The sequence below is a fragment of the Schistocerca cancellata genome, chromosome 8 (assembly GCF_023864275.1).
Source record: "Schistocerca cancellata isolate TAMUIC-IGC-003103 chromosome 8, iqSchCanc2.1, whole genome shotgun sequence".
Lineage (NCBI taxonomy): Eukaryota > Metazoa > Arthropoda > Insecta > Orthoptera > Acrididae > Schistocerca > Schistocerca cancellata.
This window is the reverse complement of record NC_064633.1, coordinates 78,207,688-78,235,261: the sequence shown is the minus strand read 5'-3', so window position 1 is coordinate 78,235,261 and position 27,574 is coordinate 78,207,688. Positions and strand designations below refer to the sequence as shown.

The 27,574-nt window shown below is 44.2% G+C and overlaps 1 protein-coding gene across 1 annotated transcript in view; it reads right to left on the bottom strand.

The window, feature by feature from the left end:
* LOC126095368 (uncharacterized) overlaps nt 1-27,574 on the bottom strand; it is a 561,268-nt gene that overhangs the window by 80,773 nt on the left and 452,921 nt on the right. Inside the window, exon 6 of the mRNA XM_049910174.1 lies at nt 3,586-3,713. Coding sequence (XP_049766131.1) covers nt 3,586-3,713 — 128 coding nt within the window. The remainder of the gene's footprint in view (nt 1-3,585; nt 3,714-27,574) is intronic.

Sequence of the window (27,574 nt, the reverse complement as noted above, 5' to 3'; positions counted from 1 at the left end):
GTATCATTTACAAAGTCATTTTCCAAATAATCGTGTGTTAAGTAGGTTGCACACGGAATTTCAGAAAAGTATTTGGTGCTTTATTTTTTTTTTCTTGTTTCCTTAACAATAATTCAGTTTTGTTTGCAAATTCATGAGTTTTTGGATATTAGTCACAATTACATTATTCAAAAACTCAGAAATCCATTATAAAGCACTGAATATTGTACAAAGTCTGAATGCAAGTGGGTACAATTCAAGTCGCCAAATTTGGTTTCGACATATTCTGCCAACTTCTACAGTACAGTTACGAGCAAATGAAAACTGATTAATACTGGGGAATGGAAGATGTTCTGTTTTGTTTCTCTGTGTTGGCAGACCTTCCAACAATTAATTTACATTATTCTGTAGAATAATATTGAGTGTCACATTTTAATTATAGTGTTTGCCAATAATACTGAGCAAAGCAAAGTCTCCCATACCCAATACCATCTCATGCCATTGTTGTAAAATACATATTTAAAGAAAAGAAAGTGTCTCTTAATGGCACCCATAAATAAAAGCAGAAATGTATGTAGTGAATAGACTTGTCTGCTGTCCATCTTGCTTCATGCGTAAAAGTGTAATAAAATATACGAGGTGTATTTTTTAAGTAAGGTCCATCTGAACATAAGAACACAATGAAACGTTATTTCAAAAAAGTAAATTTATTTTCAGAAAGTACATACTTCACTCTATTTTTTGACATAGTTGCCAAGTTTGTTCCAACGTGTATCGTACCTCTAAACCAATTATAAATACCGTCTTCATAAAAACATGCCATCTGATCCGATAATCGAGAGTTCACTGCCACTTTCACATTGTTGTTATCATTGTAACGGTTGCCACTGAGGTGTTATTTGAGGTGGAGGAACAGTTGGTAATCGCTCAGTGCAAGATCCGGACTGTAGGTTGGGTGGTCTTAAACTTCTCAGCCAAAACTGTCCAATAAATCACGGGTCTGACCTGCAGTGTGAGGTCTTGCATTGTCATGGAGAAGGACAATTCCATTTGTCATCACGCTGCATCTTTTGGTTTGAATCACTCTGCATAGTTTTCTCAGGGTTTGGCAGTATGCTTCTGCATTGATAGTGGTTCCTCCTTGCATGAAGTTGACCAACAAAACACCATGCCTACCCCAAAACTCTGACGCCATGATTTTGCACTGGGACAGAGTCAGTTTGGCCTTCACCTTTACAGGTGAGTGTGTGTGTCTCCATCCCGTGCTCTTTTGCTTCGAATCAGGCACGATATGCGAAACCTGTGTTTCGTCTCCAGTTACGATCTGACTCGAGAAGCCATCACCTTCTTTGTGATAATGAGTCGAGAACTTCATTTCACACTCAAATCTTTGGCTTTTGTGGTCCTCTGTTAGGAGTTTTGGGGCCCAACGGGAGCACAGTTTCCTAAACTTTAGGTGTTCAGAACCAATGTTGTAAAGCACTGATCTCGATATGTCAGGAAATTCATTTGGGAGACCTGTTATTGTGAAGTGCCTGTTCTCACGAATCCTCGCTTCAACTGAAGCCACCAAATTGTCTGCAAATCAAAGAAGGACGACAGAGCAGCCCTCATCTTGGATGTTGTCACAGCCATCTTTGAATTCTCGTACCCACTTACGCACTTTGCTTTCACTCATAACAATATCACTGTACACTTCACAAATCTATCAGTGAATTTCTGCAGCAGACAGGTTCCTTGCTGACAAAAACTGTATCACTGAGTGAATCTCACATGTGTCAGGTGTGTTGATAGTCTTAAACATTTTGAAACCACAGAACAGAAAGGTACAGGTTGGCTACAGAGCTGAAACTGAGCACGGTTGTTCCCGAGGCACGCCGGTACACGACGCACCTGCTCATTGTGGTATGCGCACGAACTACTAGTGTCTACAACAAAATGGACCTTACTTAAAAAAAAAGCCTCATAGAAGCAGAATTTCTACTGCCATCCCAATGTTAATTTATCGTAGTTCAGATGAGTTTATCAGCCCAGTCTTTTCACATGTAATGATCACATGCGGGACGTTGAAACAACGTGCCAGAGCGAATATTGGGATTTGATTAATTTTAATTGATAAAACAACTTGTAGCTACTTGTGAGTTACACAATATTACACCTCCGGAATTTAGACATCCTTACTGATGTATTTCAATCACATTTATGAAAAAAATATCAGCAATACTTTGCTGCCACGATGACTAGCCCTCTGCTGCACAGAATTATGGCAGCAGAGGAAAGAGAGCCAAAGCGATCGCAATTGTTGAAAGGGACGGAGGTGCGGTGAAATGACTTTTCACACCTTAATTCTGTACAGAAAACACAACTGCATTGTACAGATCACCTGAGTTTCATTAAGAAGCATTTCAGAGACATTCTTCTTCAAATGTGGTGCTTGTTCGTCATAATGATTATGAAATGAGTTATGTGAAGGCTGTTGTAACTCCATTACTCAATGAGTAGATGAGGGATGACATTTTGAACAGCAATTTAACATGAAGTCAGGCAGTGCGCAACCACACTGTTACATTGTTCCAACACCGAATGATATCCAACATCTATCGACCATCATTGATAAGAGGAAGGAACCATGTTAATGGCTGAAACACATATACGGTATTTTGATAACAAATAAAAACGGGAAGAAATGCCTATTGGTAATTTTGAACACAATGTTTTGTGACGCCAACAGCAGTCGATAATGAAATTTACATTCATTCAATGATTATTGGCAAAATTTCTATACACTTATGCACGTCCCACGGGACAGTAGAGTCCCAGGAACACAGTTTACGAAACGCGGGTCTAGAAGGTCATTTGATGTTAAGTACTTAGTGGACGTTGTGGGGAAGTTCTTGTAGAATGTAAATACTTTAGAATTAAAGGAGACCATGTACCGAAAAGCAGAAGCATCGATTTGTCGATAGGTACACATAAAAGGAGGAAAACTTGATGGCTTCTTTCAGAGTTATTCTTTGACAAGCTAGAAGCACACACACACACACACACACACACACACACACACACACACTCTTACACCTTTACGTAATGCCAGCTACACTGACACATTGACAGTACCAATGATATTTTGTGGCAGGTAAGCTGATTGTGCTGGGGGAGGGGAAAGGAAGAGGGAGAAGAAGGCGGGAAGCAGGGAGAGGGACTGGGGGTGGGCAGTTTGCTGGGTAGGGGGTGGCAGGTGGCAAGGGGTACTCGCTAGAGGCAACACGAATTGAGAGCTGTGTCAGGATGGAGGACGGGGACTGTTGGCTGGAGGGTGTGGGGACAGAAGCGGGAATATGTGTGTGTGTGTGTGTGTGTGTGTGTGTGTGTGTGTGTGTGTGTTTACGTACTCTAACTCTTCAAAGGATAACTCCAACAGCTAGCAAGTTTTCCTTCATTTTTACACGCCATAGACAAACCGGTATTTCTGCATTCCGGTGAATGGTCTCCTTTAAAACTGAGAAGTTAGTAAGTTGATTGTGAGCTACGTAGTGTAAAGCCATAAACGATGACGGTAGAATGCGAATGTATGTTAGAGGGTAGAAAGTGTGATGGGTCGCTTACCGTGGAGCTGATGTCACCTCGATCGGCGAGTGCCTGGGCGCGTTCGTGGATGAGTCTGGCTAACCTGCACAGCAGAGCACCGTTGTCCAGCACGTCGAAGAAGTTGTCCCCCGTCACACAGTCCAGCCCTGCAACAGCCACGCTACACTTCATCATCCACACACGTTGTCTGTCAACACACTGATGAGCTTAAACATTATGACCACCCATTTATTAGCGTGTCGGTTCACCTTTGAAACACAGTACCGAAGCAGTTCTGTGTGGCACAGATTCTACAAAGCCGCGGTAGTTTCCGAGACCTAATGTCTACGTAAAAATTTCACAAGTCCCATAAATTATGGGCTGGCAGTGAGTGGGTGAGTAGCTGGTGCTCACTAGTGTCCCAAATGTGTTCCACTGGTGGGCTCAGATCAGGCAAATGTGGCGGCCGAGACACCAAACTTAGTTCGCTATCGTGCTCCTCAAAACAATGTAGCATAATGAGATGGACAGTGATCCCCCTGGAAGATGATATGGCTGACAGGAAGGGATGCAGTTGATCCAGAATGATGTTGACATAGTCCGTACCTGTAGTGGTGCCTTCAATTATTACCGCAGGTCCCACGGAGACCCCAATTAAATGTACTCCGTAGGAAAATGCTGCCCCCCATCAGTCAGCATCTGTGGCGTGTGATTTTTCGAGCAGTCCAGCCCTGCATAACAGTCTATCCAGACACGACCACTGAACTGTTGTAACAAAAAAAGTGACTCATCCAAACAGATGATTCGTTTCCATTCATCCACGGTCTAATTTACGCGATTCTGAGCGCACTGCAGTTGTAAATGACGTGTTGTCGCATCCCACAGAGGACGTCTGCTGTGGAGCCCCACGCTCAACAATATGTGCTGAAAAAACTGTACCTACACCAGTATCGTCACAAGACCTGCCACAGATCACCGCCTGTCCTGCTTTACAGGGTAGGCGCACCTTCGACCTACGCGTGGAGGTACCTTGTCACTTACTCTCTGTTTAACAATCCTTCAACCACTTCCAACTGTTGCTCACTCGGGGCTGGCTTGAGAACGTGATTCCGCACAAGCGGCTTATCATTTGGCGACCGTCCACCCCCTTTTCTCTTGTACGCTATTTTGAGCATTAAGAAAACTTTATATCGACGACAAATTATTGTACCCATAGCATCCTCAACCTATATAGTGTAGACATTCTGAGATGGAGTTACGTCTTCCCTGTCGAGGAGCTCCATCTATGTTCTGAAGAAAATGTTTGGTGTCTATACAGTGCTTATAAACGTTTCTCCAGCAGACCAATGCGTTACTGCTTTGCTAATTTTACTTTAAAATGTGTACCTAAGGTCTGTTGGGTGGCGTTAAATCATTGCCACATCTGTGTAGTAAGTTTGGAATTCTCATCTTGTGTGCACACATTTGATTCAATAGAAGACTTTTCATCCGAATGTACAAGGTCCAGTCACATTAATATGGCCACCGTTTATGTTCGACGTCAGCGTGCAGAAACCACTCACAGACGGCAGGTGGCACCACTGGCAGTGGAGGGTATATAAAGTGTGACAGTGGGATGTGGAAAACAGTGCAGTCGTGACGGTAATGTGGAAACAAAGCGACTTATGTGACGTCCAAAACGGCACGATCATTGGCTCTTGGGCCAAGTTTGGAAGCATTTCTGAAGTGGCTAATTTTATAAACTGTTCACCGGACATTGTGGTTAAAGTATGCTGTGCATTGTAAAGGGGCGCTACCCAAAACTGGCGCTGGGGCGACTGTGGTCTACCGAGGGCCACCGACGATGAGGGTGGATGACAACTGCGGAGACTGTACAGGCGAACACATGTGCAACTACGCTATTTCGACATTTTTTGATGTAGGGCCAGCAACCCTTTTATTTCACGATGAGTTTATTATAAATCTGACATAGCTGCGTTATATATACTTTGGTGACTAGTTTTGAACTGATCAGTTCATTCCGAAGCCTGACCTATTGAGACTGCACTAAAAGCGCCTGATGTTAATGACAACCAGCTAAAATTGACAGTTTCATCAGAGATGCAACTGACCGCCCAGATGAACCGACGAGCTAGCGACAGCGTCTCCTCGACGACCATTCAGCGAACACTGCCCCCACATTTGGCACCTGGTCCATACATACGAGCCGATCACTGTTCATCAGCGACAAATGCTGGAACTTGCACGCAACTGCACATCGACTAAGTGGCGACAGGTGGCCCTTGCAGACGAATCAGGTTTTATGCTCCATCGGACAGATGGCCTAGACATGTATAACCCTGCATCAATCGTCAGGAGGATTCTCGCCGGAGGAGGGAGCGTTGTGGTATGGAAATGTTTTTGTGACATTCCCTGGGAGATCTCGTCAGTCTGGAGGGCACAGTGGATCAACACAAGTATGCATCTATTCTTAGGGACCATGTCAACACCTACGTGCAGTTTGTTTATCCTTGGCACAGTGGCATCTACGAGCGGAACAATGCAACATGTCATACAGCTCGCAGTGTAAGTGCACGGTACGAAAAACACCAGGATGAGTGTACCGTACTCCCCTGGACGCCAAATTCACTGGATTTAAACCCAGTCAACTCGATCGGCATGGGATGTTCACGGCATGCATCCTGCCGCAGCTGGCCACGGCACTGAAGTCATATCCCTGTTGGTACCCACCAGAACCTCTGATTCTCTTCCTATACGTCTGCGCCACAAAGGGTGGTTACTCAGGCTTTTGACATGTGGTCCACAAAGGCGTAGAATGGTCTGCTGGTTCAGAAATTGCACGTTTCAGTTCCTTTCAACCTATCCAGAGCCTGTCCAATCCATGTAACACAGAATGTGACACAGTATCGTGTACAAAAAAGGTACCACAACACCTTGAAAACAAAAATAAAAAAAAGGAGCAGTCATTCCCATTTTCAAAAATTGTCATTTAGCTGATACAACTAAAGGGTGATGTCTCTAACATCAGTTGGCTGTGGAACTTTCGAATACGTCTCAGTCTCGCGTATTACAACCTTCCATAAGCAAAGACTGAAATCCAGTTCACACTGTACACCCATACGCCCCTCCACACCCCACAAGGCAGTAGATACCGGTACCTAGGTTGATACTTTCGGTGATGATCATTCTGTGAGAATGATGGAAAAATACCACAACTGCTGATACATAATTGGAGGTTAATTTTATAAACATTTGATACCATACACCGCCAGAAACCTATCGACATCAGACATGCAGAATCGACGTTATACTGCATGTAAAAAGTGCACTATTAAGCGGATCTTCACTTGCGCATCCATTCTGCCGAAGTAGAACTCTGCTTCGAAACGAATATCGGCAAATTTCGATCGTATCATAAGCCTACCTACAATCAGAGAAATCGGTGCTAGGTAAGGAATAATACTGTCGTATATCGAGCAGAATGTGAGCCTTGCAGTCCCTCTGTGGTTACTATACTGGAGTTTCATACCCGTGAAGTTTGCAGTTATTGTATATGTGGATCTCTACACCGAAAAACTTTACCAGCTGAATGTATTTCAGGTGCTGGAAATAAGATTTCTCACAGTGGAATGTTAATGTCGTCATAAGTCCAGACGACTAAGAGGCCATAAAAGCCTAGTTATGAAATACGAGTAGTGTCAGGTGCTGAACTATGAAGCCTCACAGATTGTGGTGGGGCGCACAACAGGCGACTCGCATCTGTCTACGTGTCGAGCTGAGAGATGTGGCGCTGGCCGCTCCAGACGGAGAAAACGACCTGCCTGGCACGCGGGCACCGCACGACGACACGCCGAGTTCCAGCTGCTGGTGTATCTGGACACGAGGCGTGTGCAGCTGCGCGCGGCAGTGGCAGCACGGGAAGCGCGGGGGGCAAGAAGGCAAGTGCAGCTCCTTCACTGCTAGCCTGCTACGAGCGCGCGCGCACACACAACAGCAGCCACACACGTTGCACCGATCAGCTACACAGTTTTAAACTTAGGACAACTGCTCTAATACTGACAACCAGTGGGCTTCACACTATGTTAAACTTAGGGCATGTGGATTTTTTAATTTCTCGACATTTTCAACATAAGACAAGAGATTATTCTTTTAAACAGCCCGTCTTTTAAACTTAGGGCATGTCAGCTGTTTGGATTCTAAACTTATGTGGTAAATGTTGTAACAGCACAAGTGGGGTGGGGGAATTGTTTGAACATTCGAGTTTTACATCAGAGGGATGGGGGAAATTGTTTAAATATTAAATGTGACCACAGCACAAGTGAACTTAAAACTTAGGACACGTCCCCGAATTTAGGACGGCAGTCACGCAAGCTGTGACGTCAGAGGGATGTGATAAATTAATTAAACTTGGGATAACTCGACTACTCCTTTTCAAACTTAGCTCAAACGATCTGTGACATCACAGGAATGGGGAAACATGATTTTTTTAATTTCCCGCTGTTTTACACTTAGGACCGGATTCTAAACGTAGCTTTAAGTACAGCTTATGGCAGCTAATACAGCAGACACAAGATGGCCTCACAATTGCTCGATTGTTTAACGATTACGTTAGTGAAGAAATGGCAGCCAAGTCTTTAGTGATCACATGCTGACTATTTATATACGCATTTTCATTCTCTTGGGTCTGTAACGTCTTAAAGTATGTTGCAATCTTTCGGTTTAGTTCTTGTTTTGTGAACTGAAGGGTATGTATTAGGGGTAAGGATAATCGTTTCTCTATGCTCCACGTACGTCATTTTCGTATTACTTGGTACTGATTTCCGCTGTATAGTAATTAAATGTAAGACGACGTAAGCCACACACTACCTTAGTGTTGTCTTCGTACAAGAACTCCGGCAGGTGCACCGCCGGGCCCCTCTCAGGGTTCCTTGTGACGTGTAGCACGACCGGCTCAATGCAGGGGAGTGAAGGTGGGGGTGGGCACCGTTGAGATCTGACCACCTCTAAACATGACAGCTCTCACAGCCCGAGCTTTTCTTTCTTTTGTTAAATCTCGTTTATGCTTTTGCGTAATTAGATCGGCCAATCCAGGCATTAAATTACTGTGTGTCCTAAATCAGGAGCATGGAAGTAATCAGCACGATTGGACCTTACTGAATGACTCGTTTTGCTGATTCTCACGGAAAAGTAAGTATCGCTTTTAACTGTGATAAACCTTTTCATTTGAGATAAACAGAATGCGTATTAATCACTCTTACGAACTTAACCCAACGCTGGGGTAGTTTCTCGATTCCGCACCTACGAGGGCTGTTCAATAAAGAATGATCATAATTTTTTTATGGACATAATTTTTTCGCGCTAAAATTTAATCTTATGATATTCGGTTAGCTCAATGTGCAACAAACACGCCGTAGTAGCAGTGGCGGATTTACATGTAGGCCCATTAGGCACGGGTCTAGGAGCGGCACCTTGGTTAGCAAGAGAAGAAGCGTGAAAACTGGGTGGGCGACATCAATGCCCTCACACATATTGCCAATAATACATTAGAAAAACCACTTGTGCGAGATGAGGCTTCAGCTTTATTGAAACAACTCAGCAGACTAGAAATAGTATTCATGACGACAGTTTCGAAGGACATACTCCAGAGATTTAATAGTGTAAATCTGAAATTGCAAAGTGTAAATATTGATACTCAAGTAGTGCATGAATTATATGAATCACTTGTAGGATTTATTGCATCTATTGGTGGCATGTTCGACTGTTATGAAAATATAGCCATGGAGATTGTGATTGACATAAACTATGAAGGCATCTATAAAAAACCACGAAAACGCAAACTTCGTGATGACGAAGAAGCGGACTTGAAGAAGTTTTCTGGCTGGAAGGGAAAAATTTGGAGTCGAAACATTTCTCCCGAACTCGACAACTTGTACGCCGAATTAGTGAGGAGAAAGGAAAGCTATAGAACAATGTTGGACTCCTTCACAGTTTTCAGTAACCGTAAGAACAGTTCACCTGACGATATTTCTGAACGTGCAGCAAAACTCCAAGCGTCATACGACACAGAATTAGAGCCTTCCTTCCCTAGTGAATGTGTACATTTCGCGGAACATTTGAAATCTTCTGAAATTACTGATCTACCAGTCGAAAGGAGTAAATTTTTACGAAAAGAGAGGTTTCCGAATGTTGACATTGCCCTTAGAATATTTCTACGTATGGCGCTTACAAATTGTTGAGCAGAACGCTCGTTTCCTGCTCTTAAAAGACTGAAATCGTTCCAACGTTCTACGTTGTCTGAGGAGAGATTGAACGCCTCGTCCATTCTTCACATCGAAGCCGGCGTCCTAACTGAAACCGTCTGCTGACTGCTGAATTTGTTTATTTATTCACACTAGTTTTAAAAATTTCAGATTATAATGTGATTTTTATTATAACTTAGACCACATTCATTGGATTTACAGACTACGAATTACCTGTTTATTTTACAATTGCCGATGGCAGAACGCGGAACTAAACCTCGTTTACGTGCAGACGTGACCGAAGGCACCCGACAATACTAAACAATAACCGAATGACCCAGGCCGCTCTGCGCTGTACAGTCAAGTCATACTGATGACTGTAGTACTGTATATTACAACTTATGCGTATTCTTGGCGTCTGCTGAAATGTATAGTTATTGCGGAAATATACGTTATTGGAGAGAACGCTCAGATGAAAAAGTGTTAATAAGTAACGTAGTTCAGTTGTGTCGATAAATACGTAAATCTTTGCTGATACCGTCAGGGAGAGTTATGGTGAGAGCAGTAGTTTCAATACAAAAAAGTTCAGCCCTTACATGGATTAAAGGTATTGTGTACACTTAATACGCAGCATCTAGCTACACAGACCCTAATGCTTTACACGTTTACTATTAGATTATACATCAAATTTGATTTTTCCACACAACTCTATAAAATTATGTGATACCAGTCCAGTTCTGTGTTTGTTGGTCTGTATTTAGTCTGTGTACCGAAATCTCTGTTTCATTTTCATTTCTTACGCTTTCCTATATTCACGTATCAGTATCGAATGTGTTTTTTTTTAATCTATTACACATTCAAGTTATTAGATCGTAAAACGACAGTGTAATTTTAATTTTGAACGCATCTCTGTAAAAGTAATTATTAATTTCTAATGAATGACACGTTCGCTTCAATTTTTAGATCGTAACACAACTTATTTATTTTCATTTTCAACGGTTTCGTGTAAAAGAACATATTAAAAGTGAATGTGTAACAAAAATCCGTTGTCTCCTACACGCTCTGCTGAATTTTTAGGCCATAAAAGAAAAGTTATTTTCCTTGTGTTCGTACTGTTGTCTTTCGACAGAAGAATGTGTTAACACGATGCAGTTTTAAGTTTATTTTATCCGCTGCCGCACACCAAGTACAGTTCAGGAACCACGTTACATTTTGATTGAGCGCGACTAGACCGCTGACGCGTCCGTCAGAACAACGAACAGCAGAGCACGGAAACAGCTCACAGCGCTCGCACAGCAATTGGGAAGTGATCGGGTAATAGTTATTACTTAAAACATGGTTTTTTGGTGGTGGTGGCGGTGGGGGAGGGGGAGCGCACATAATATGTTGTGCCTAGGAGCGCAAATTTTTTTAAATCCGCCACGGCATAATATTTTCATTGTTGGGACAAGGTTACAATGTTCAGTATAGCCTACCGATGAAATGGAGGTAACACGCGATGAACAATATGCGGCTTTGAAATTCTGGTTTCGTCTCAACAAATCTTCAGCGCGGCCTATACAATGGGCCTATACAATGTTACAAGAGCCTATGGAGAGAGTGTTCTTCCCTACCACACAGCTCGAAGGTGGTTTAAAATGCTTAAAGAGGGGAGACAATCAATTTCAAAAGAAGGTGGACCCGGTGCTCCAGTTACTGCTCTTACAACAATCAACACTGCTGCTGTCATTGTGGGAGAGGATCGACGAATTACCTTAAGATCACTTTCCGAAATGCTGAACATTTCATTGGGTGCCACCCAGACGTTTGTAACAGAAAAATGACACATGAAACGTGTTTGTGCGCGATGGGTTCCAAGGCTGTCGATTCCCGAACAAAAGGACATTCGCGTGCAGGTCTGCATGCAGTTAAAGTTGATGTTAGAGGAAGATCCGGAGTTTCTTTCAAATGTAATCACTGCTGATAAAACTTGGCTACATCATTTTGATCCTGAGGGGAAACAGCAAAGGCTCAGTGTGGAAATCTCCTTCTTCACCAACCCCCAAAAAAGGAAAAAGTGGTTGCTTCTGCTGGGAAAGTTATGGTCATCTCATTCTTTGAAATTCATGGAATGGTTTATCAGCATGTTGTACCTGCACACACATCAGTAACTGCACAATACTACAGGGATGTCCTGAAAAAATTGCAATTCCATATCCGGCGCGAAAGACCACACTTCCGTGAAGCAGGCTGGACGCTGCACCACGATAGTGCGCGGCCGCATACTGCCAGTGTTGTTGCTGAATGTGTTGGAAAAGTCAACGCCAAGTGCATCCCTCACCCTTCCTATAGTCCGGATGTGACTTTTTTTCTATTCCCTAACATGAAGAAAAGCCTTCGTGGGAGGCATTGTCAATTATCAGAAGCAGTGGTGCTGCGGAGACGATTTTGAAGGACCTCTCAAAAAATGGTTTCCAGCATGTATTCGAAGACCGGCAGAAACGCTGGGACAAGTGCATCGCATTCGTGGGATACTGCTTTGTGAAGGACCATCAAAATTATGAGGATGAGTAAAGCTATGTTGTCAAAAAAATTATGATAATTCTTTATTGAACTGCCCTCGTACTTGAAAAAAGCTAGCAAGTCATGTGGCATCTTGTTGCAAAGAACAAGGAAATATTGGGACTCTGAGTACCCAATATATAGAATAATCAGAGATGTGGGATTTAGCACAGCCGAGTTCCTGGACGGCTGTTTTTGTTAAGTTCACGGTTTATACACTGGCAAGTTCAGGTTTATGCAGTATTTCCTCAAGCTGCTCATGGCCCGGTGCCAGATTCTCTACACGTTGTTCATCGTAGCTGTAAACCGAATGCAAACAAAAGCCCGCTCATCATGCTCACGATCATCGGACGCCGTAGAGAAGGCACACCACATGCGACGCCATTAGAATTAGGCCCTATCAATCATCAGATAAGCGCGTGAGTGACACAGTGTGCCATGCAAACGCAAAGCTTGTACCAATCACAGCGCTAAGTGTCTGGTTCTTGATCCGCATCTCACGCGACAACGCTTTGTGTGTCCCACCAGTTGTGCTGCTATGGTCTCGTCGTTCGTATGGACTGTGAATATGTGCAAAGTTACTTCGTATTCTGTAGAGAAACATGGACGCAGAGGATCGTTAAAATGCAGCGAGAAACAAACTGTGCTTAATGTTTTCGAAAAGCCACTGGACCGATATTAACTAACTTGGTATACATCTCTTACTGTCAGGCAACAACGCCTGTGGGGCTAAGAACCACCTACCTATTAGAGTTCAGGAGATGTGACCCCATAAACAATGAGATAAGTGAATAGGTGCTGCATCATGCTGGATGTTTAAATTTATTACTTCTGTGCTACTGATTGTATTCGGAATAGCCGGCTGGGGTGGCGAGCGGTTCTAGGCGCTTCAGTCCGGAAACGCGCGACTGCTACGGTCGCAGGTTCGAAATCTGCCTCGGGCATGAATGTGAGTGATGTCCTTAGGTTAGTTAGGTTTAAGTACTTATAAGTTCTACGGGACTGATGACCTCAGATGTTAAGTCCCATAGTGCTGAGAGCCATCTGAACAATATCTTTTATTCGGAATAAATTTCGACAGCAGTACCACATATGCCGCTAAATGCACCTACAACAGTGTTTCTTGGTACTAAACATGGTTCAGGGGATACGGCGTCGTGAACATTGACATACGTGAAAAACTGCCGCATTGTACATGACGTTTAAGTTTATAACTTCCTTTCTACAACTATTCGAAACACATTTTGCAGGTAGTATCCACATACGTCGCTGAATGTACCTACAAAATTATATCTGTGCATGACACGTAGACCCCGAGATGTGTGAAAAATCTCGCTCTATGCATGAAGCCTTAATAGATTTATTCTTAGCTACTCAGACACTCCTACAGTCGTAAGCCGTGTCAACTTAAGAAAATGCCTGACCGTAGCAACGACGCAAGCTGCGAAGCACAAGCGGCTGTAGGAGCTATAGCCGTCTATAGAGCTATGAAGAAGCGTGTTTCCACGGAGATGTTAACAAAACTGCGTTGTAAACACGCGAAGCAGTGGTGCCAGTGTGCCGAAGCTGTCCAGGGTCATGCTTCTTAATACGGATACTGTACTTACACATTTGTATGCGCATTTCTTTCCACAACTGTTTCACACTTTCAAAGGTATTTCCAAGAATACATGGAAATGAAATTTTTTTGATACTTCACTACAAACAAAGTTCTTTTTTTTTCGTTTCTAACAGGAAACAGCCGAAACCCGGGCAATGCTGGATTTGTCAGCTAGTATTCTATATTTATTAAAGTTTTTCTGCTGCTCGTTCTCTCTCGTAACTTTCGCTTCCTGCATGATCCACTGCGTAGCGTGTTACAGAATTTTGCTGTTACGTTATTTCACTGTCTGTACAAATTTTACTGAATAGAATATGAAGCGACACTATTTCTCCGCTGTTCACCACATTTACAACCTACGAAAATAGGAAATTTGTCGTTTTGGTGTTCGAGGTTCGAGTCCTGTGTTGTGTGTGTTTGTCCTTAGGGTAATCTGGGTTAAGTAGTGTGTAAGCTTAGGGACTATGACCTTAGCAGTTAAGTCCCATAACATTTAACACTTGAAAGACGATGTATGAGCTATGAGGCTGCCAGCAGTATCGTACCGCAATAATCGTTCGCGATTGTGCACAAAGAGACGTCATTTACCTTCCGCCAGATTGAAAACTCCTACGATGTGACAAGAAACGTGAAGGAGTACATAGCACAATGTTCATTTCCGTGTTAAACTTTGGGTGCGTCACCGAGAAATCTAACGTGTGGAGTCTTTTGAGTGTAACTGTTTCGCTTAGGCTGGTGATTCAGATGTTGATTTTTTGGCGCTCGGTATAATAATCAGGCAATTGCTCAATATGAATGTATACATTTAGCGAAACGACCAAAGTAATTATTCACAAGCAATCTCGCCGTCACAGTGGCCCATGGACACAATGGCAGCTTTTAGATAATACCTCGCCGTGTCAACACAGCACGAGGAAAGCCACCCTCTCTCTCTCCCCTCCCCTCCTCACCCCCCTCGTGCCAGACCTGCGGTGAAAGCCCAGCCCCCTCTGCCCCCGCAAACGCCAGCACGTCCTGCTCTGTTCTGCTCCAGTGGCATCGCTCCGCACCTTGCCTTTCATCCCTGAAAAGCTAAGATCGACAATAAATGATGAATATGAATTAAAGAGAGCACGGTACACTGAGAAGGGAAAATACCATGACCCTGTATTTGCTTGGGATGAGTAAACAAGTCGCCATTGCACATTTATAAAACGGAAAGTCCATTACAACAATGCTTAAAATTGTAGCCAGCATGTATGGTTGATTACCGATTATTATCTTGAAGTTACGCATGGTTCACTGGACGAGCAAACATATCTGAATTAAGGTAAAGCTGTCAGCATGTGAAGGTTGGTTTAAACAGCACAGAGCACACTGCTGTGCTAGGCTTGGGCATGTTGCAAGAGTCTTGCCTTTCTCCGACCTGTCGAACTGACTTATTGGTGCTTAGTTACACGGATGCTTACAGTTTAGCGTGTGTTCAGAAAAAACGACGCAGGGTGGCATTTTTCACTTAGAAATCAACGACAGAAGTGAAAGAAGCGATGAATGACAGAAAAAATCCTTGGATCGACTGGGGAATGAACCCTGAACCTTTAGTTCGTAAAATAAAGAAACCGTACAACAGTTGCTAATCCAGTATCTTTTATTGTGTACACGACCGGTTTCATAACACTTAAAAGTTTCATCATTTGGTGTAATCTGTAATAATGAAAATATGTTTTACGAGAATGGGAGGGGATCCTCAAGCCTGAAATATCAGATAAGGAATTGTGCGACTAAAATTTATAAATTGAAATAAATCAAAAAAGAGAATAGGACGTCACTTACAAGTAAAATCACTTAGCCACCAGAGGTCATCCTCGCCCCAATGTTTCCATTTATTTAATTTAGAAAATATAGCTTCATAGTTCCTTATCTGATATTTCAGACTCGAGAATCCCCTCCCATTCTCGTGTAACATAATATTTTCATTATTACAGTTTACACAAGATCATGGAACTTTAAGTGTTCCGAAACAGGTAATGTGTGTACACAATAAAAGGTTATGGATTGGGCAACAGTTCTGCGTTTTCTGTTTTTTATCAAATGGAATTATGATGGTGGTTGGTTGATTTGGGGAAGGGGTTCAAACAGCGAGGCCGTCTGTCCCATCGGATTAGGGGAAGATGGGAAAGGAAGTCAGTCTTGCCCTTTCAAGGGAACCATCCAGCCATTTGCCTGAAGCGGTTTAGGAAAATCACGGGAAACCTAAATCAGGATGGCCGGACGTGGGTTTGAACCGTCGTCCTCCCAAATGAGATTTCAGTGTGCTGACCAGTGCGCCACCTAGCTCGGTGGACTTAAACGGTTGCGGCTTCGCCATAAGAAGAACCTGCACTGTTGAGTTTGTAGATTAGTATTTACCCACTCAGCCACGAAGGTAAGTAACAACCGTGATGGCAGAAGAGATGAAACATAAGACAGTTTAGTGTGATTGGCTCATCGCTTGATAAGAAATGGACGAGCCAAGCACATTAAAATAGTCCCGTACCCTCCCTCTAATAGCTTGGAAACGAGAGCCGACTCAAAGCATAATTTTAAAAATTTCGTTACACTATGTTGCTATAGGATAAAATTGATGGCAAATCCGCGGGATGCTGTATAGTTAACATATAAAACACGAAATAATGTGTATATAAAAGGTAAACATTGCGTACTGGTGGTTAGCAGCCGTGGACAGTGGAGCAACGGCGTTTTATGTTTGGTGGGAATCGCTTCCTTCCAGCTCAGTCGCACCATGCTCTCGTGTTGGGCTTGTTGGCTTCTTGTTCATTACTTACAGTCATCTTCTTCTCAACAATGAGTCGTAGCTTTTCATCTCGGATGTATGGCGGCACGGCACTACAGGTGTGTCTGACCGCTGCTCCCGTTATATCGTTTCCTCTAACTGCCACACCTTCTGGCACTCAACAGAAATATACTTTTTTCCCTCGGTTCTGAACGTTCAGCAAAGTTTCTCGTGTATTTTGAATCATTTCGTCTCTTGGTTACCTTTCCTCTTTTGACTGGAAAGCACTGACAGAGTGAGTAGACAAGAAATTTCCTGCTAGGTTGATTTCACACACACTCAAATGCATTTTGGGGAGGTTCTGTGTCATGCACACTATACAAGTTTGGAAGAACAACGGTAAACTGCTTAGACCGATCAGTGTATAAAACTTTAAAGCATGAGATTCGCTTAATGAAATTAAATCATCCAGTACGGAATATGTAAATATGTTCTTCATCGACCCTGGGCCCGCAACTGTGATAAACTGCAATGATTTGATTTCGCCTGCAACAGTCATTTTTCCTTAAAACTTCAAACATGGCTGCATTGTCAGCGACCGTTACAAGGTAAAACTAAAACAAATGCAGCCCTCGGTCGCGAAAAGTGAAGTCTTTTTTACCTAGGTTTCGGCCACTTCTAAGAGTGCCTTTATCAGGAATAAAACATTTAAAACTGGCATGTCACGGTATAAAATAAATATGGAGCGATAAGGCTTTAGTCCCAAAATATTAAAATAGAAAACATGGAGGCAGGCCGCAGCTCGACGTGTGGTGCCGGCCACGGAGGTGGACTCAGTCACTTGTGAGTGGCTCAGTACGTCCAACCCCTCCCAGCATTTGAAAACGAAACGGCCGGAAATATTTTGCTCATATTGTTACTTTCCATTGCGACATGAATAATAGCCACAGTTTAATGCCTTTCACTATGAAAAAGTTGTTAGTGAAAGGGCTAATGATCCGTTCCTGGCCAGAACAATCCCTACTGGTACCTTTAGATGACTTTACAAAACGTACATCTATATCGTAACCCGTGGTCTAGGTGAGCCGGCACGGTAGCTCAGCGTGTTCGGTCAGAGGGTTAGCTGCCCTCTGTAATAAAAAACTGAGTGAACGTATCAACGAACAACCTGAACGGGTGTCATCGGACGTCCGCCACGAACAAATTCAACGAACAATATAGAACAAAATGAGATTTAAAAAAAAAAAAAAGAAAAGAAAAGGGGGTAGCGTCTTTGATTCATAATCAAAACGTCTTCGGTCTCGGGTTCGATCCCCGCCGCTGCCTAAATTTTGATAAATAATCAGCATTGGCGGCCGAAGACTTCCGGCATAAGAAGTCAGCCTCATTCTGCCAACGGCCTTGTCAAAGACGGCGGAGGAGCGGATAGAGGTTCAGGGCATTCTCTTGTCCTAGGGGTGGGAAATTGCCCCTAAAGGTGGAAGAATCAGCAATGATCCACGACTTGAGGATGCAGAAGGCAATGGAAACCACTGCATTAAAGACACGTAACGTGTATCCACAGGACTTGTGGCCTGTAATTGAAGAAGTATCATGATGATCTCTCCATTGGCAAAAGATTCCGGAATAGTCCCCCATTCGGATCTCCAGGAGGGGACTGCCAAGGGGGAGGTTACCGTGAGAAAAAGATTGAATAATCAACGAAAGGATAACGTTCTACGAGTCGGGGCGTGGAATGTCAGAAGCTTGAACGTGGTAGGGAAACTAGAAAATCTGAAAAGGGAAATGCAAAGGCTCAATCTAGATATAGTAGGGGTCAGTGAAGTGAAGTGGAAGGAAGACAAGGATTTCTGGTCAGATGAGTATCGGGTAATATCAACTGCAGCAGAAAATGCTATAACAGGTGTAGGATTTGTTATGGATAGGAAGGTAGGGCAGAGGGTGTGTTACTGTGAACAGTTCAGTGACCGGGTTGTTCTAATCAGAATCGACAGCAGACCAACACCGACAACGATAGTTCAGGTATACATGCCGACGTCGCAAGCTGAAGATAAACAGATAGAGAAAGTGTATGACGATATTGAAAGGGTAATGCAGCATGTAAAGGGGGACGAACATCTAATAGTCATGGGCGATTGGAATGCAGTTGTAGGGGAAGGAGTAGAAGAAAAGGTTACAGGAGAATATGGGCTTGGGACTAGGAATGAAAGAGGAGAAAGATTAATTGAGTTCTGTAACAAATTTGAGCTAGTAATAGCGAATACCCTGTTCAAGAATCACAAGAGGAGGAGGTATACTTGGAAAAGGCCGGGAGATACGGGAAGATTTCAATTAGATTACATCATGGTCAGACAGAGTTTCCGAAATCAGATACTGGATTGTAAGGCGTACCCAGGAGCAGATATAGACTCAGATTACAATACAGTAGTGATGAAGAGTAGGCTGAAGTTCAAGACATTAGTCAGGAAGAATCAATACGCAAAGAAGTGGGATAAGGAAGTACTAAGGAATGACGAGATACGTTTGAAGTTCTCTAACGCCATAGATACAGCAATAAGGAAAAGCGCAGTAGGCAGTACAGTTGCAGAGGAATGGACATCTCTAAAAATGGCCATCACTGAAGTTGGGAAGGTAGCTGCGAAGAAACCATGGGTAACAGAAGAAATACTTCAGTTGATTGATGAAAGGAGGAAGTACAAACATGTTCCGGGAAAATCAGGAATACAGAAATACAAGTCGCTGAGGAATGAAATAAATAGGAAGTGCAGGGAAGCTAAGACGAAATGGCTGCAGGAAAAATGTGAAGACATCGAAAAAGATATGATTGTCGGAAGGACAGACTCAGCATACAGGAAAGTCAAAACAACCTTTGGTGACATTAAAAGCAACGGTGGTAACATTAAGAGTGCAACGGGAATTCCCCTGTTAAATGCAGAGGAGAGAGCAGATAGGTGGAAAGAATACATTGAAAGCCTCTATGAGGGTGAAGATTTGTCTGATGTGATAGAAGAAGAAACAGGAGTCGATTTAGAAGAGATAGGGGATCGAGTATTAGAATCGGAATTTAAAAGAGCTTTGGAGGACTTACGGTCAAATAAGGCAGAAGGGATAGATAACATTCCATCAGAATTTCTAAAATCATTGTGGGAAGTGGCAACAAAACGACTATTCACGTTGGTGTGTAGAATATATGAGTCTGGCGATATACCATCTGACTTTCGGAAAAGCATCATCCACACAATTCCGAAGACGGCAAGAGCTGACAAGTGCGAGAATTATCGCACAATCAGCTTAACAGCTCATGCATCGAAGCTGCTTACAAGAATAATATACAGAAGAATGGAAAAGAAAATTGAGAATGCGCTAGGTGACGATCAGTTTGGCTTTAGGAAAAGTAAAGGGACGAGAGAGGCAATTCTGACGTTACGGCTAATAATGGAAGCAAGGCTAAAGAAAAATCAAGACACTTTATAGGATTTGTCGACCTGGAAAAAGCGTTCGACAATATAAAATGGTGCAAGCTGTTCGAGATTCTGAAAAAAGTAGGGGTAAGCTATAGGGAGAGACGGGTCATGTACAATATGTACAAGAACCAAGAGGGAATAATAAGAGTGGACGATCAAGAACGAAGTGCTCGTATTAAGAAGGGTGTAAGACAAGGCTGTAGCCTTTTGCCCCTACTCTTCAATCTCTACATCGAGGAAGCAATGATGGAAATAAAAGAAAGGTTCAGGAGTGGAATTAAAATACAAGGTGAAAGGATATCAATGATACGATTCGCTGATGACATTGCTATCCTGAGTGAAAGTGAAGAAGAATTAAATGATCTGCTGAACGGAATGAGCAGTCTAATGAGTACACAGTATGGTTTGAGAGTAAATCGGAGAAAGACGAAGGTAATGAGAAGTAGTAGAAATGAGAACAGCGAGAAACTTAACATCAGGATTGATGGTCACGAAGTCAATGAAGTTAAGGAATTCTGCTACCTAGGCAGTGAAATAACTAATGACGGACGGAGCAAGGAGGACATCAAAAGCAGACTCGCTATGGCAAAAAAGGCATTTCTGGCCAAGAGAAGTCTACTAATATCAAATACCGGCCTTAATTTGAGGAAGAAATTTCTGAGGATGTACGTCTGGAGCACAGCATTGTATGGTAGTGAAACATGGACTGTGGGAAAACCGGAACAGAAGAGAATCGAAGCATTTGAGATGTGGTGCTATAGACGAATGTTGAAATTTAGGTGGACTGATAAGGTAAGGAATGAGGAGGTTCTACGCAGAATCGGAGAGGAAAGAAATATGTGGAAAACACTGATAAGGAGAAGGGACAGGATGATATGACATCTGCTAAGACATGAGGGAATGACTTGCATGGTACTAGAGGGAGCTGTAGAGGGCAAAAACTGTAGAGGAAGACAGAGATTGGAATACGTCAAGCAAATAATTGAGGACGTAGGTTGCAAGTGCTACTCTGAGATGAAGAGGTTAGCACAGGAAGGAATTCGTGGCGAACCGCATCAAACCAGTCAGTAGACTGATGACAAAAAAAAAAAAAAAAAAAAAAAAAACGTTATATTCCGCAAGCCTCTTTCCGGCTTGTAGTGGAGAGTACTTCTGGTATCACCATCATTTTCATCCCTTCCCAGCTCCATTCGCGTATGGCGCATGGTAGGCTAACTGGCTCTCGATAAACCTACGTATGAGCTCTGATTTCCCTGATATTGTCGTCGTGTCGTTTCGCTCGATGCGTGCGAGAGGATATAACTGTTTTCCGGTCCTTCCTGGAACGCACGCTCTCGGTTTTTAATAATAAACCTCTCTGTGATGTACAACGTCTATCTTGCAGCGTTGCCACTGGATTTTTTTGAGAATCTCCGGGAGGCTCCGGCGCCGACTAAATGATCATGTAGCAAAATGTGCCACTCTTCGTTGGATGTTCTCTACTCTTATTTCAACCTGGTAAATGTTCCAGACTGATGATCAATACTCAAGAATAGGCCGAACAAGTGTTTCGTAAGCCACTTAATTTGGGAATTAATTACATTTCCTTAAGATTCTCCCAATGAATGTAAGCGTTAAATTTTCTTTCTTACAGTTTGTTTTATAGGTATCAATTTACACTGAAGCACCAGAGAAACTGGTACAGGCATGCGTATTCAAATACAGAGATACGAAAACATGCAGAATACGGCGCTGCGGTCGGCAACACCTATGTACAACAACTAGTGACTTTCGCAGGTGTTAGATCGGTTATCTCTGCTACAGTGGCAGGGTATCAAGATTTAAGTGGGTTTGAATGTGCTGTTACAGTCGGCGCACGAGCGATGGGACACAGTATCTCAGAGGTAGCGATGAAGTGGGGATTTTTCCATACGACCATTTCACTAGTGCACGAATCCGCTAAAACATCAAATCTCCGGCATCGCTGCGGCCGGAAAAAGACCCTGCAAGAACGGGACCAAAGACGACTGAAGAGAATCGTTCACTGTGACAGAAGTGCAATCCTTCCGCAAATTGTTGCAGATTTCAATGCTGGGCCAACAGGTGTCAGCGTGCGAACCATTCAACGAAACATCATGGATATGGGGTTTCGGAGTCGAACGCCCACTCGTGTACCCTTGATGACTGCACGACACAAAGCTTTACGCCACGCCTGGCCCTGTCACCGCCGACATTGGACTGGTGATGGCTGGAAACACGTTGCCTGGTCGGGCCAGTCTCGCTTCAAGGTGTATCGAGCGGATGGAGACAACCTCATGAATCCATGGATCCTGCATGTCATCAGGGGACTGTTCAAGCTGTTGGATGCTCTGTTATGGTGAGGCGCAAATTGGTGAATTGCTACAGAGTGGCTCCACGAACACTCTTCTAAGTTGAAACACTCCTGCTTGCCGCCAAACTCTCCAAACATGAACGTTATTAAGTATATCTGGGACGCCTTGCAACGTGCTGTTGTTTTAGAGGAGATCTCCACCCCGTCGTACTCTTATGGATTTCTGGACAGCCCCGTAGGATTCCAGTTCCCTCCAGCACTACTCCAGAGAGACATTAGTCGAGTCCATGCCACGTCGTGTTGCGGCACTTTTGTGTGGTCGTGGGGGCCCTACGCCATATTAGGCAGGTGTAACCTACGTTTCGATGGCTCTTCAGTGCAGATCGCTACGGATGGCTACTCCTCGGTATTTTAAGGTAATTACTGTTTCCAGTTGTTGTCGCCAATAGCACTTTACAGACGATAATCATCCAACACCCTGTTCAGAAAATTACAGTTTTGTAAGTGGTAGGTGTGACAACACGTCCTGCGAAACATTATTAAACTTGTTATCTGAAAACTGCCTAGAACGGAAGGCCACTCATGATGGAAATATACTGGATCTAATGGCAACAAATAGACATGACGTCTCAGAGAACGTCAAAACTAACAGATATGAGTGACCATGAAGCTGTTGTAGCAAAAAAGTACAAAGGGCAGCTAAAACAAGTAGAACATTTATATGTTCAGCAAACGAGATAAAGAGGCAGTACTGTCGTTTCTAAATTAGGGATTCGATACGTTTAGCTCTGGATAGGGGTTTTTAGAACTGTGGCTGAGGTTTAGAAGAATAGTTGAGCATGCACTTGATAGGTATGTACCTAGCAAAACAGATCGCGTTAGGTTGTCAGGCGGTCACTGCACGGATCATAGTATTTGCAGAATATTATGAAAACATCTCTCACAAAACCAAAAGAAATTCTGGTCAAACGTAAAGAGTCAGCGGTACTACAGTTAGTGTGCGGACACTCATGGACGAAACAGTGGCAGAAATTGTGGTTAGCAAATCAAAAGCAGAAATCCTGGACTCCATTTTCAAATGTTCCTTTACAAATGAAAATGGAGGGGTACGCTCCAATTTACTTCTCGCACCAGTGCAAAGACGACTGAGAAACAGCAGGAATCACTCAAATCAAAGCTCCAGGCTCGGTGGAATCCCTGTTAAATTCTATACCGATTATGCGAATGAGGTAGCCGCTCTTTTAATCATGATCTGCCGTACACACCTCAAACGAAAAGTTGTGCCCATTAGTTTGAAGTAAACATAGGTCACACAGTTCTGGAAGGAGGATAGCAGAAGTGATCCACAAAGCTAACGTCCGATATTGTTGACGTCCATTAGTTGTAACATGCTGTAGTGCTCTATGAGCTCAGACTTAATGAAGTGTCCCGAACAGATTGATGTCCTCCATGACTAACAACATGGATCCCGGAAACATCGATCATGTGAAACCCACCTCGCACCTTCCTGAAAACCACAGGTCAGGATCGTGAGGTAAATGCAGTAGTTCCAGACTTTGACTCAGTATCGTGCCTACGCTTATTATCGAAAACACGATTGTATGGCGTGTCAGACGAAATTTGTGACTGGACTGAGGATTTTATTTTCGTAGGAAGAAGACAGCATGTTATCGTGGATCGAGAGTCATCGACAAACGTAGCAGTAACTCCAGGTGTTCCCCAGGGAAGAGTATTGGGACCCTTGCTGTTCATATTGTGTATAAATGACCTTTCAGACGATATTAATAGTAACATCAACTTTTTGCAGATGGTATAATATTTATAATGAGGTACTGTCTGAAAAAGCTGCATAAATATTCAGTCGAATCTTGATAATATTAAAAAGTGATGCAAAGATTGACAATTTGCTTTAAATGTTAAGAAACTTAAAATTGTGCGCTTCACAAAACGGAATAACCCTAGTGTCGTTTGATTACAATATCAGTGAGTTTGGAGGCGGTCAACCGATACAGATATTTGGGTGCAGCAGTTTATAGGAATATGAAATGAAAGGCTCACATAGGCTCAGTCGTAAGTGAAGCAGTTGGCAGATTACGGTTCATGCAGTCAGTCTACAAAGAAGAGTACTTACAATACATTCGTGCAACCCATCCTAGAATATTACTCCAGTGTCCGGAAGCCGTACTAAATACACCGAGGTGAAAGCCGCGGGGCACCTGCTACTGTCGCATCGGGCTTTTTGACACCCGCCGTAGTGCAGCGGCTCGACGTGGCGTGGACTGAACAAGCGGCAGGAAGTACTGCGCCACGCTGCCCCTATAGTCGTCCACAATTATGGACGTATAGCCCGCGCACGATTTTGTGCACAAACACACCTCTCGATTATGTCCCACAAACGGTCGATTGAATTCATGTCAGGCGATCTGGGTGGCCAAATCATTCGCTCGAATTGTCCAAAATGTTCTTCTAACCAATCGCGCACATCTGTGGCCCGGTGAAGTGTCACATTGCCATCCACAAGAATTACATCGTTGTTTGGGAGTATGAAGTCCACGGACGGCTGCAAATGGCCTCCATGTGGCCGGACCATTTCCAGTCAATAATCGGTTCAGTTGGACCAGAGGAGCCATTCCATTCCACTGAAACACAGTCCACACCCACCACTATGGAGCCACCGGCAGCTTTCACAGTCCCTGCCGGCTACTTGGCTCCACGGCTTCGTGGGGTGAGCGCCAGACTCGAAACTTGCCGTCAGCTGCTGCCAACTGAAATCGGGACTCACCTGACCGGCCTGAGGTTTCCCAGTCGATACGGTCAGCAGCCCAGGAGTGGCGCTGCAGCGGTGTCGTGCTGTTGGCGAAGGCACGCGCGTGCGCCGCCTGCTGCCTGCTGCCACGGCCCATTAGAGGCAGATTTCGCCGCTCTGTCCTAACGGGTACGTTCGTCGGACGGCTCAGGTCGATTTTCGTGTTTATTCCGTGCAGTGTTGCTCGTCTGTTAACACTTGACGCCTATACGCAGACGGCGCCGCTCTCGGTCGTTAAGTGAAGGCCGTCGGCCAGTGAGTTGTCCGTGGTCAGAGGTAACGCCTGGCATCTGCTATTCTAGGCGCACTCTTGACACTGTCGATCTGGGAGTACGCAGTTCCCTAACGATTTCCAACATGGAACGTCCCATGCGTCCATCTCCCGACTACCATTCCGCATTCATAGTCAATTCCCGCCGCGTGGACATATTGACGACGGAAACGTTTTGACAGGAACCACCTGAGTGCAAATGACAGCTCCACCACTGCACCGCCCTTTTGTAGCTCGTGTTCGTGATACTACCGCGATCGCTATAGTAGTAGTAGTAGTAGAAGGGTTTTGTGGGCGCACGACAGCAAGGTCTTCAGCGCCCGTTCAGTATCATAGTGAGACGGGTGTCAAGAAAAAAAAACTCAGAACATTTACATATAACGGAACAGAAAACATGGGGAACAATCATTGAAAAACATGTGCTCACCCACACCGAACCGTGGGATGAAGCAGGGCGTCAACAGTAAAACATGAACAACACGGGAAGAAAAAGGTAGAGGGAGCTAAAACAATGGAGCAGATGGAAGTGGCTGGCTGACCGCAAGGAAAAAAGGGAGGAGTCAGCCACTCTGCAATACACTAAAACCTCCAGCCTAAAAGTTTAGGCCAGAGTCCAGACGCATCACAAAACTTAAAAATCCTAGACACACACGTCTCATCGTTAGCTAAAACATAGGGCAGATCCCCATCAACTTGTGCTTCTGCCCTTGCATCACGGTATAAAATGCAGTCTGTTAAAATGTGCCGGACAGAGAAGTGCACACCACAAGCATCACAAAACGGAGGATCCTCCCGCCGTAATAAATAGCTATGTGTCAGAGGACAGTGCCCGATCCGAAGACGTGTGAGCGCCACCTCTTCCCGCCTGAGCAGCCGGCAGGAGGAACGCCACGGCCGAGTGGTTGACTTTACCAACCGCAGTTTATTGGCCGTCACCGCCAGCCATTCGTCCTCCCACAACTCCATGCACTTCCTGTGGAGTGCAGCGATGACTGACTGCAAGGGGATGGGACACTGGACCACATCCTGCTCTCTGCAGGCCTCCTTGGCAGCCCGATCAGCCTGTTCATTGCCCCATATGCCGACATGACCAGGCACCCAGCAGAAGGATACCTCTTTACCCCGCCGTTGGAGCAAGTACAGTTGGTCATGTATCAGCTGGACCATTTCTTCAGTCGGGTACAGGTTCTGCAGCGACTGTAAGGCACTAAGAGAATCGGAGCAGAGAAGAAATCGATCGCCCCGAACACGATGCATCTGCTCCAGTGCCGTCAGGATCGCGTGGAGCTCCGCTGCGAAAACGGTATATTCAGCAGGGAGGCGAATCCGGGTAACATGATCAGGGAACACCACAGAACAGCCAAGGAAAGTCTCCTGTTTGGAGCCATCAGTATAAACGACAGTGAAACCATGATGCACATCTAAAATGTTAAAAAACAGAGACTGGAACGTAAAATTTGCTGTGCCAGCTTTCTTAAAATTAGTCAAATCTAAAATAAGTTTGGGTCTCCGGAGGAGCCAAGGTGGAGATCTGCTCCAACCGCGACGTAAAACACGAAGACCAGCCATAGACATCGCACCGAGGCAATCCTGTGCGCGAATCCCATAGGGCTGCGTCGCACGTTGCCGGTTATGAAACAATCGTGCCAGAGGAGGCTGAGCAACGGTATGGTATGCAGGGGTGTATGATGTGGAGAAAGTTTTATACGCCTGGCGCACTGTAAGTAGCCGTCGCCGCATATGAAGTGGCGGTTCACCAGCCTCTGCACAGAGGCTTGGTATGGGGCTAGTTCGGAATGCCCCAGTGCCCAACCGAAGCCCTTCATGGTGCACAACGTCCAACATCTTTAAGTAAGAAGGCCTCGCAGACCCATACACCGTGCACCCATAATCGAGCCGAGATCGCACAAACGCCCTGTAAAACTGGAGCAGACAAGTCCTGTCAGCTCCCCATGTACTGTGGCTAAGGCATTTTAAAATACTTACAGCCTTAAGTGACCGCCGTTTCAGGTCTTTAAGATGAGGTAACCACGTGAGCTTCGAG